At 36.9% G+C, this 12,567-nt stretch overlaps 1 protein-coding gene across 4 annotated transcripts in view; it reads left to right on the forward strand.

The window, feature by feature from the left end:
* LOC106867577 (natural resistance-associated macrophage protein 2) overlaps positions 1-12,567 on the forward strand; it is an 80,985-nt gene that overhangs the window by 34,292 nt on the left and 34,126 nt on the right. For all 4 annotated transcript variants that reach the window (XM_014912485.3, XM_052967646.2, XM_089352675.1 and 1 more), the window contains 3 exons: positions 2,577-2,699; positions 4,495-4,660; positions 8,944-9,004. In XM_014912485.3, the coding sequence (XP_014767971.1) occupies positions 2,577-2,699; positions 4,495-4,660; positions 8,944-9,004 (350 nt within the window). The remainder of the gene's footprint in view (positions 1-2,576; positions 2,700-4,494; positions 4,661-8,943; positions 9,005-12,567) is intronic.

Here is a 12,567-nt window from a genome sequence, read left to right on the forward strand (position 1 = left end):
ATAGAGGTGATGGTTGATATTCCTTAGGGACTTTGTGACTGGTTACTCTTTGTTTTCCGTGATGTCTTGGAATAAATTCATTTACTTTTAAAATAACAGATAACAACACATGCTCTCCATATGTATTGTTTTAGGACAACCCTTGTTTACCAACCAGCAATCTATGATAATTACACTGTATAACACAATTTTTGTCCTTGGGTAGCAATTGTTATTTCCTATTTGCTTACCTTTAGAAAGTATGAAAAATGGCTAACATTTCCTTCAAACTTTGATTTGTTACTTTTATTCAAACCCCAAAGAATTCCTCTCAACACATGGCTATGATGCTCTCCCACTACTCCTGCTCATGATCAGAGATGCAAGTATTGTCAGCCACTAAAGGACATGCTCAAGTGGTTATGGTCAAGCGGTTGACAAACAAATCTGTGTTACTGAGCAGAATATTTGCTATAACAATATTTCTGCTTCAGCAACCCAATGCTGAATCTGTCTCAAATGTAATAGAAAATAGGTCAGTTTCCAAACATTCATGTCCAGGTCACAAAAACAAAGTTTGAAGGAAATAGTAGTCATTACTTTTGATTTCTAGATAGAAGCAAATAGGGAAATAAAACTTACTGGCCAAAGACAAAAAAAAAACAGAAATTAAAATTTTGCTACAGTGTTATCGGACTTCAGATCCTTTTCAAGTGGGTTCTCTGTTTTTGTCTCTGGGTTTCCTTGAAAAGTTAGAAAGTCTTGTTTGAGGAAGCCTTGCAAGGGACCCAGCCTGGTACTGTGACATTGTCTAAATACCCTTACGATCACTAGTGATTGTTGTTCCACTCCCTTACTTCTTCATTTGAGACAAGTTCTCTCCACTTGATCTTTTATCTTTTATTTCTTTCAATCATTGGACTGCAGCCATGCTTAGGGCACTGCCTCGAGGGGTTTTAATAAAAGACAAAATCAACCCCTTATTTTTTTATGCCTAATACTTATTCTATTGAATTGTTTTACTGAACCACTAACTTATAGGAACATAAACACCCCAGCACCAGTTAAGTGGTGGTGTGACAAGCACAGCACAGACAGACAGACAGACAGACACACACACACACACACACACACACACACACACACACACACACACACAAGGTTGATAGTGACTTCAAAGTTTCATTGGTTGTGGTTTTGTCAAACTGTCCAATGAAGCTACAACCGGTGAAGCTTTGAAGTCACATTTGACTATTACTTTGTACATATGCATACTACATATATATACAACAGGCTTCTTTCAGTGTCTGTCTACCAAATCCATTCACATAACATAGGGGCTATTGTAGAAGACACTAGCCCAAATTACCATGCACTGTGACTGAACCCAAGACCATATTGTTGATAAGGAAGCTTCTTACCCACATAGCCACACCTGTGCCTATGTATAGAATTTTATGATGATAAGTGAAGACAAATGTGTTGATGAGCTTCTTTATTATTTATCATGTATCACAGTTATACAGAAGACTAGATATTACATTAGATGTATACATAGATGTATACATAGATGTACACCTTCCTGTATGAGAACTTGTTCTTGATGACAGTAAGAGTTGTATATGAATAGAACTGAATGATTGATATACAAAAGCATATAATATTGTTAGGTGGACCAGTAAGTCATAACTGGCTGAGGTGGTGATACTGCCATCATCATCATCATCATTTTAATTTTAACTTCCATTTTTCCATACTGGTGTAAATTGACCAAGTCTTATAGTATGACATATTGTATTCACTGGCAACCTTTTGTAACTACATCTGATAAATCTGAGCTACAACCTTCCCCCATTACACATATGTTCTTCCTCTACTATGGTTAAGCTCTTCTCTCAGCACTGGTATATTTTCACTGATCACAACAATCCATTTACATAATATACCTTGTGGTCATTTACACTGTTTTACTTACTTAAGGCCTTCACTTTCTCTGTGGATTGAAGTCATATCAATGACTTTTTTCTCCACTGTTCTCAACACTGGGCTGTTTGTTCTGCTTCTCTTCAGAGAGATCCCTGTTTTTTTCAGTTCTCTCTTAGTATTTTAGGACCTCCCTTCTGGCCATATGTTTCCCTGAGGAAAGGCCTTCTTCTTCCAGGTCTTGTTACTTTTGAATTGTCATCAGTGCTTCTGTAAATTTGCTTTTTTCTAGGTAGGGGTGTTGACCCTACACAAATCCATTTTTACCTCTGGGAATGCATAGTCCATATTAGTCTTTCACTGGCCCTGGCTTCTTGATGAGCATGGTCCATATTAGTCTTGCCACTATCCTTTGACCTGTCCAGCATTGGAAGCCCTACCAAGAACTTGCTGCCTGTTTTCATAGCTCTCAGTGTCATCAAGATACACAAACCACCACACATCAACATGGGCTGGACTGTGAGGTTGTTTTTTTTTTTTTTCACTACATGCAATAGTCATTAATCTCCAGATGTTTTCCCAGGCCACTAGTACTGAATATTCATCATTTTGAAATGACAGATCAAAAGTAATACTTATTCTCATTGTTATATTATTGATGTTTTATGTTTCAGTATAAATTCAGTTTTCGTAAATTATGGGCTTTCACTGGCCCTGGCTTCTTGATGAGCATTGCTTACCTGGACCCAGGAAATATTGAATCAGACTTGCAGTCAGGTGCTAAAGCTGGATTTAAGGTAATGGTTTGCATATTAAGCATTACATAGTATATGAATATTACATATAAACATCTGTTGTTTTAATAATTTGTTCTTGACATGATTAAAATTTAAAATTTTCGTTTTGTATCAATATTATGTGTGTGTGTGTGTGTGTGTGTGTACACACACACACACACACACACACATATATATATATATTTTTATATATGACGTTGACCACTAACGTGGACATTTAATATGCTAGAAATAGATCACATCTTGTGTCTAAAAAGACCTAAATTGTTCTCAACATGAAATATAGCGTGATACCAAAACATAAGTGGGCAAGACATTTAAAAAAAAACCGAAAAGGAACATTATTAAACAGGGACCGGTTTCGAATTTTAACAATCTTACCGACTGTCTATTTCTCATCAGCCTGATTTGTAATGGAACCATAATCATCAGAACCCCATACAAAGTTGCCCACTGCCATAGGTGCGCGTGTATATGGTTCTGCTAATTACAGCTTAATAGTAAAATTCAAAAGTCTTCGTTTTGGCGCGCTAATTCCAGGAATATGTCTGCAGAGAATATTTACTGCGTCGCATATATCCAACACACACACACATATATATACATACAAATTTAGTAAATGGAGTAAAACGCATATGTTAAATGAATTCTTTTATTTCCAACATATGTTTCGAAGATTACAAATTGTACCTTCCAAAGGAATAGGTGATGTTGATAAGGATGTAATCTTCTCTTCAGGGAAATACATAGGAACCAGCTTAACCGTAAGACATTTTAATCAAATGTATTTTAACCGAATAATATATATACATACATATATATTTGTGTGTGTATGTGTGAGTTGTGTGTCTATGTAATGTATTTGTATGTGTGTGCATATATATATATGTATATATTATATACCCTAAACAATAAAATTTCCATATTAAACCAAAATAAATCTCTTCATACCTTTCAATCAATCCACATCCTACAAACACATACTATTTCTCCTCTAGTCACTTCCCTTCCTATACAAATACTTTCCCTGCCAATCTACGCCACACATAACTATCATTCACATTACTCCACCTACTGAAAAACAACTTGTCAAAGATTATATAAAATCAGAAAGAACCAAAATAAAGCATTGTCTAATGAAAGAAGCAAGCTGAAACTTTGAAGTCATTGCAAACATTTTCCCTGTAGAAGTTAATAAGTATGTACTATACTTTAAAGTATTGAATAACCCTTCACTTTTATATGTTAAACTGTTATATATATATATATAAATAAATAATATATGAGTATATGCATATATATGTACATGTATGTACATACCTTCATCTACATGTATATATAGATGCATATCTGGGTACATGACGTTGCAAAAAAACCATGAACAAAATGATAAACAAGGTATAGAAAACACACAGGCCACATAGAGAACATTTCCTTCATCAGCTGCCACCATTATAACACTGGCGTTTCGAAGAGTTAGGGCAGGACGCATCGTTACAAGGCTCTTCCCACGGACACAAATTAAATTTTTTCCATGGAGGAATGTAGTGGCAGACAGAAAACAAGACAGGAAAACGAAACAGTGAAATAAACAAAGAAGGCTATACGGCCGAACGTATCAAATAGGAGGTAGTACCCAGTTGCTAAATTTCCATTGAGTTTTCTCATCACATTCTTAATATACATATGAAGGGAAATATCCTATTTTATCTTTTAAAATTTATGCCTTACACTTACATAATACTTGACTTTTTTTTTTTTTTGTTTATATATATTTGTATATATTTCCAAATAGTTACTATGGGTTTTGATGTCAGCAACAATACTTGGTCTGTTAATGCAACGACTTGCTGCAAGGCTGGGAGTTGTCACAGGCATGCATCTTGCTGAGATTTGCTACACATATTACCACCGAATACCACGTTTGATATTATGGATTATGGTTGAAATTGCAATCATAGGTAAGTTTTATTTGGCCATGTTCTCTTGCTTTTCTTGAGTTAAGTTTGTTTGGAAAGTAATTTAATCTGAGATAGCAGTAAAAGAAAGAAAAGCATGTACTTACATATTAACTTCTACTTTGTTATCATTGTTTAATGATATTAATAACAATATTTATCATTAGATATCAAACTATTCTAACATACATTTACAGCATTGTTGTAACGTTAAAATGTATGTATTGTTTATTTTCCCACATCAGTTTTGGTCAAGTAGATCTCTGATGAATGGCATTCCAGTCATAATCTTCTTGTTAGATGATACATTGATTCTAGAACTTCATTATTCAATGTTGCGTTCTCTTTTAAAACAATGATGTATGATAAAGGGAGAAATTATTACTATTTCTTTCAAGCAGGTCCAGTACCCTCATAGGGGCTTCCTCACTGGCTTTTAATATGTGTTGTTAAGGGTGACAGTGAACCTAACCATTATCTTATTTATGTCATTAAATTCTTGTCATAAGTAATAGTATATTAAAAACTTTTCATTTCTCACATTGGTAAAAGTTTGTAAAATTATCATGTATGTATGTATGTATGGTGGTGGTGGAGGGGGGGACAGAGAAGCAGGTAGGTATTAACAATTTAACTCTTTAGCATTCAGATTATTCTATCAAATGTAATGCTTCTTTATTCACATTGTTTTTAATTACTCATGCATTATCTGATAGCTTTGGGGATTTTGATGATATGATTTCTTATTTTTAGAATAACATTGTAGGATAGTTATTGGAGGTCAGATCTGGTTGGTTTGAACATTAAACAGGTAAATATTTGGGCCGGATATGGCTGGTTTAAATGCTAAAGGGTTAATATTCCCTAATATATTGTTAGTTTTGTTTTTTATTTTATCTACTCTGGAAAGATAAAATGCACCATCCCTCATTACTTAATGATGTGATAGAGGTAAATGATAAAGGGATGTTGGTGATGGTGGGTTGAATATGGACAGGTCTGAATCCCAACTGTCATCATCACCACCACCTACTTAACATCCATCTTGTAATGCTTGAATGGTCTTCTCCATCCTAGCAGATTGTCACTTATCAGGTTTAGCATCTTGATATCAGTCTTCACCTTTTTGTTTCTCATCTTCTACCTAAATCTTCACCATGGGTTTCATCCTCATCTAGCCTTGACACTCTTTGACTCTTCAGTATTTGGATTATTCTCTCAAATATAATGTTTATTTATTCACAATGTTTTCAATTGATCATGCATTATCTTGTAGCTTCAAGATGTCAAGGATGTGAGAGTTTATTTTTCGGATGATATAGGATAGGTGTGAGAGGCTGTAGCCAGTTTGAACATAAAACAGAATATTTAGGCCAGATAAGACCTGTTTAGTAGAAGACACTTGCCCAAGGTGTCATGCAGTGGGACTGAACCTAGAACCATGTGGTTGGGAAGCAGAGAGTTAACTGATATCTTCCATACACATCCAATGCTCATACCACTGTAGTCTTCTCTCTTGCACACTATCTATGATTCGTTTTATATCCAGCTTTTCTCTCAGCTCATTTGCATCCATGCTCAATAACATGCATCCAGTAGAGCATGTTGCCTCATTACCATGGAGAATTGTACTTCATATAAGCATTATACAATCTGCTCTTTACTCAAAGAGAGAAACTCTTTATTACTAGAGATAGCTACTCCTTAAACTTTTCAACCCTGTTCTTATTCTGGCTATTATACTTCCTGAAAGCCTATCTTCACTGTTAACTAACTCACTTAGGTAACAACTATCAACTACTTCTAGGGAGTTATCTGAACATTTAAAGGAATTTATTTCATATGAAGTTTTGCTTTTGATAGCATTTGTGCATCTGCCACTTACGAAGTCTATCTTCTCTGTTAGCCTATTAATGATCTCACTATATTTCTTGTGCTTCTGTACCTCCATACTAGACACTGAATACACTGTCATAGTTTATGCTTTTATGTTTGTTTGTTCATTCCTTTTTCATGTTAGCTGGTTGGATTAGAATTTATTTGAAGTTGGATTTTATGGCCAGATGCTCTTCCAGTTGCCATTCTTTACTTGTCTTTTTAAGAATAAAGGATTTATGCTAGACATCTCTGAAAGCACAGAGTGACTAGTCATAAAGTACATAAGTATTGTCAACATTATTGCCATTTTGCTCAAGCTGAGAGAGATGTAGAACATAGACATTCCTCTGCATTCACATACATATGCACACACTTCACACTTGCATGGGTTTGTGTGTGTGTGTGTGTGTGTGTGTGTGTGTATTCTTTTATTCTTTTACTTGTTTCAGTCATTTGACCGCAGTCATGCTCGAGCACTGCCTTTAGTTGAACAAATCGACTCCAGGATTTATTCTTTGTAAGCCTAGTACTTATTCTATTGGTCTCTTTTGCTGAACCACTAAATTACGGAGATGTAAACGCATCAAGCGATGGTGGGGGGACAAACAAATGTACACACACACACACATCTGATAGACTTCTTTCAGTTTCCATATACTAAATCCACTCACAAGGCTTTGGTCGGCCCAAAGCTATAGTAGAAGGCACTTGCCCAAAGTGTCATGCAGTGGGACTGAACCAGGAACCATGTGGTTGGGAAGCAGTTCATTTTCCATGCTGGAAAATATATATGGTTATCATCATCATTTTGATGTCCACTTTTCCATGCTTGTATCAGTCAGATGAAATTTGCTGAAGAAGATTTTTACTAAAGCAGGATGCCCCACCTGTCACCAACCCTCACCTGTTTCCAAGTAATTTACTGACTGATCATTGATATCTACTAAAAAAATGCAACCAACGAGGGAGCCTTTCCATCATTGTTTGACCTGCATGATTTAATGAAATATTTGAATATATATGCAATAATTCTAAAGCTGTAAACAAATGCTTTTAGTTGTTGAGAGATGTAATTTTACAATTAAAACTAAATTCAAAAATTTTCTTTACTTGTTTCATAAAATAAAACCAGTTTTCAAATCCTCACTGAAACAAGTTTGGACGTAGAAATGTGTGTGTGCACTCGTGCATGCCTGCAACCGCTATTAGTCAAGTCAAGGTCAATCATGTATTGAAGGAAAGAATTTGACCTAGTTTGGCCTAAAGGCAATAACATTTTTCCTATCAATTTTTATATCTTTATATACATTTATACTTACACAAACACATTTTTTTTGTGTTGGCACTCCGTCGCCTACGACGTCGAGGGTTCCAGTTGATCCGATCAACGGAACAGCCTGCTCGTGAAATTAACGTGCAAGTGGCTGAGCACTCCACAGACACGTGTACCCTTAACGTAGTTCTCGGGGATATTCAGTGTGACAAGGCTTGGAAGTTGTTTTCTGTAAGTGAGTCAAGGACCTTCTGTGATATGCTCTTGATCTCGAGAATGATGTTAAAACAGCAACTTTCGAGCTGCATTTTCACCTTGAGGAAGAGATGGATTTCTGCAGATGCTAAATCTGTCAAATAGGGCAGGTGCAGAAGCAATACCATGTTGTTTTTGGCAAGAAACTCACAAGTGAGGAGAGTTCAGTGACAGAGTGCATTGTCATCATGAAGAATTCAATACTTCACCCTCCACAGATTCGGTTATTTTTGCTGAATCTCCTCCCTCAAATGCTTCAAAGCTTCACAGTAGAACTCTCGATTGAAAGTCTAACTCTGGGGGATGAATTCTTGATGCACAATGTGAAGATCATGCTGTTGATTGAGCTGTGGCTCTGTTGTGCCTTCTTTGGTCATGGAGGTGAAGGGCTCTTCCATAGTGGTGACTGTTGCTTTGTCTCAGAGTTGTACCGGTAGCAGACTTCCCAAGTTTAATGCAAAATTTCATGTTGGCTCTTTGTTTCAACTTCCTGTCCATTACATAGATCACAGATTACAACATTCACATGATTGCAAAAATACAAATTTCACAACTTGCAAAGTAAAAACACTGTCACTCGGCACACTACCTCATGAAGGTCAATGCTAGCTCTCAATTGCACACACAGCCTTGCACTGCCATCTGTTGGCGTGCTATGGAACTGGTCTGGGAATTCTTTGATACCATGTTGTAATTCTTTCATTCGTTCAACCATTTCATTCTGAATACAAGGTGTATGTGTGTGTATGTATGCATGCATGTATCTTTGTATGTGTGTATGTTTGCATTTGTCTGCATATACATCTATGCTTGTGTTCATGCATGTAAATTATGATTGTATGGAAATTGATTTAATCAATGATTATAATAAATATTTCAGGTTCAGATATGCAGGAAGTCATAGGAACAGCAACAGCTCTTTATTTACTTTCAAATGAAAAGTAAGTGAGAAAAGTTAAATAATTCATTCAATAAATTTGTGTTTGTGTATATGTGTGTACATCTATGTGCAACTTTTATTTGATATGTTTTCTTGAACACATCTTCTTTGAAAAACTCCCGCAATGGTACATGACAACTTAATCTCTTGAGCATCATCCAGACCCACTTGCAACATTCTTGTATCATATTCTCTACACATGGAATGCTAACAAATTAAATCCTCAAACTTGCTACTTAAGCAAGGTTAGGTCTTGCAATTTATTATGATCTCTCATGGCAATGTCACTTCTCTAACATCCTGGAAATTAAGTTTCTCCTTCAGAACTAGAAAATATATCTCTGTATTTAAGCAGTGGAAAATATAAAGAATTCAGGAATTACATTGCCAACATACACCACTAGCTCTGATAGTCAAGCCTTTTCTCACCAACACTGGAAATCCTCATCTGACTATTAGTTTCTACTTCTTAAAAATAAAACTCAGAGGCCTGCATATATCTATTGTCAGAAGCTTCAAGTTTTTGGTGTATATTTTGTTAGCCCAGTTGTTGAGTTACTATAAAGTTTAATTAAGATTCATATTAGAGCACTACTCACATATATGGGAAAGTGTTGTGGACACATGTATGTATATCCTACATCCAATCTAAAAGAAGGCCATTTAGCTGATTGATAAACATTCACTTGTCAATATGGCACAACCTTAGACTTTTTCTTTTTCTGTATCTTTTACTGTAACTATAAAACTTATGTTGAACTAGCAAGCTTCATATCACCTTCACATAGGTCTACCTATTGCACTTGTCACTCCTTTCATAATTCTTATTAATGATGAGATGAAAGACAGGCCTCCCCAATTACTGCACTAGTACTATTTTATATCCTTCTTTCCCAGGGTTTCAACTCTCTAGAATCACCATTCACATATTTCTGATAAGCATTGACCTATAGAATGTCTAGTTGGATGTCAGCCATACTGGTTGGGAAATTAGTCTGGTGGAGATTATTTCAGACATTTCTCTCCAATGACATTCTAGTTTCTTCCATTACACTATATTTATATTTCTTATTACTTTTCTCTCATCCTCTAATTAACTTATCATTAGCATACATTCTCCTTTTAATTGTCAATTAACATACATGCTTCTCCTCTAGCTAGATAAATGTGACAGTTGACATTAGATCTAGCTTTCTGCTACCTCTTTTCTTTATCTTCATTCTAGGCTTGCCACTGTGTTATCACACTATCATCATGCTATCTAGTATTTGGCTGGACTCTGCTCTTGCTCAAAAGTTAGTCAGTGACAGGCGTTAATATATTTTTTAAGAATGCCCATCCATTTCTTATGTAAGGTTCTTTTTTTCATTCACAACTCTAGCTGTCTTGATCTTAAAGTCCGTGTTGCATTTGAAGATTTCATTCATGTATGTCACAGGGTTCTGGAATCCTTAAGCCCTTTATTTCTTGAGCTGTAGTCATATCACCCATCTCTATCCGTCTTCCAGTTTCTCCTCATTAGGCTCATGCAGAATTTATTCCTCATTTCTGTTAATACTGTTTCTGGAACATAATGGCCCGTAAATAGCACCATTTGAGCGTAATCGTTACCAGCATTGCCTTCTAGTACTTGTGTTGGTGGCACGTTAGAAAATCATTTGAGCAAGGTTGTTGCCAGTGCCACTGGACTGACTCCCGTGCAGGTTGCACGTAAAAAACACCTTTTTGAGCGTAGCTGTTGCCAGTACCGCCTGACTGGCCCTTGTGCCGGTGACACGTAAAAGCACCCACTACACTCTCGGAGTGGTTGGCATTAGGAAGGGCATCCAGCTGTAGAAACTCTGCCAGATCAAATTGGAGCCTGGTGCAGCCTGGTGGCTTGCCAGTCTTCAGTCAAATCGTCCAACCCATGCTAGCATGGAAAGTAGACGATAAACGATGATGATGATGATGTAATATCTGTTATGTTATCTATCAATAGCCTGAGCATTATAATTTTATTTTGTACTTTAATATTTTGGCTATAAAGACACACTATAATAGAAAGAGCAAGATGTGAACTTTCGACTATGGTGATTAGGATTCTATCTCATCAATTTCCCAGCCATCATAACTCTTAGAATGACCTACAAAAATATGTTTTATAAAAATCACTTAAGAAATTAGAGTTTGAAGGAAGACAACATTTATTCAGTATTCTAACTTTGACGAGTTCTAATTGTGAACTGAAAACTTGTACTGGGAAGTAAATAGTGGCTGTGTGGTAAGAGCTTGCTTCCCAACCACATGGTTCTGGATTCAATTCCACTGCATGGCACCTTGGGCAAGTCTCTTCTATTATAGCCCCAGGTCGACAAAGCCTTGTGAATGGATTTAGTAGACAGAAACTGAAAGAAACACATTGTGTGGCAAGCCAAGTGAGACCTAAATCTAAGGCCTCAACCAGTCCACTTATGCGTACCTTCCTTCATTGGACACTAAACTCTACTTGCGAAGACCTGTTGAGGCAAGTGAAATCGAAACCGAGTTAAATTGGACACTAAACTCCACTTGCGAAGACCTGTTGAGGCAAGTGAAATTGAAATCGAGTTAAATTGGACACTAAACTCCACTTGCGAAGACCTGTTGAGGCAAGTGAAATCGAAATTGAGCAAAATTCGACGACTGCCACCCATGCCAATGTCGTCTCCTTCATTAAACACAAAACTCTGCTTGCGAAGACTTATTGGGGCATGCGAAATCGAAATCGTGATGGCACCTGTGCCCAGCATCGCCTTTCTGGCACTTGTGCCCGCGGCATGTGTATAGACTATCGAGCGAGATCGTTGCCAGTGCCCCTAGACTGACTCTTGTACGGGTGACACATAAAATACACCATTTTGAGCATGGCCATTGTCAGTACCGCCTGACTAGCCTTCGTGCCGATGGCACGTAAAAGCACCCACTACACTCTCTGAGTGGTTGGCATTGGGAAGGGTATCCAGCTGTAGAAACTCTGCCAAATGCTGTGCGTGAGAAGACCCGGCAAGCCAAATGAGACCTAAATCTAAGGCCTCAGCCAGTCCACTTATGCGTACCTTCCTTTATTGGACACTAAACTCCACTTGCGAAGACCTGTTGAGGCAAGTGAAATCGAAATCGAGCTAAATTGGAGACTAAACTCCACTTGCGAAGACCTGTTGAGGCAAGTGAAATCGAAATCGAGTTAAATTCGACGACTGGCACCTATGCCAACGTCGTCTCAAGTGAAATCGAAATCGAGTAAATTGGACACTAAATTCCACTTGCGAAGACCTGTTGAGGCAAGTGAAATCGAAATTGAGTTAAATTCGACGACTGGCACCTATGCCAACATCGTCTCAAGTGAAATCGAAATCGAGTAAATTGGACACTAAATTCCACTTGCGAAGACCTGTTGAGGCAAGTGAAATCGAAATTGAGTTAAATTCGACGACTGGCACCTATGCCAACGTCGTCTCAAGTGAAATCGAAATCGAGTAAATTGGACACTAAATTCCACTTGCGAAGACCTGTTGAGGCAAGTGAAATCGAAATTGAGTTAAA

Source organism: Octopus bimaculoides, chromosome 1 (genome assembly GCF_046866305.1).
Source record: "Octopus bimaculoides isolate indiv1 chromosome 1, ASM4686630v1, whole genome shotgun sequence".
Taxonomy (NCBI): domain Eukaryota; kingdom Metazoa; phylum Mollusca; class Cephalopoda; order Octopoda; family Octopodidae; genus Octopus; species Octopus bimaculoides.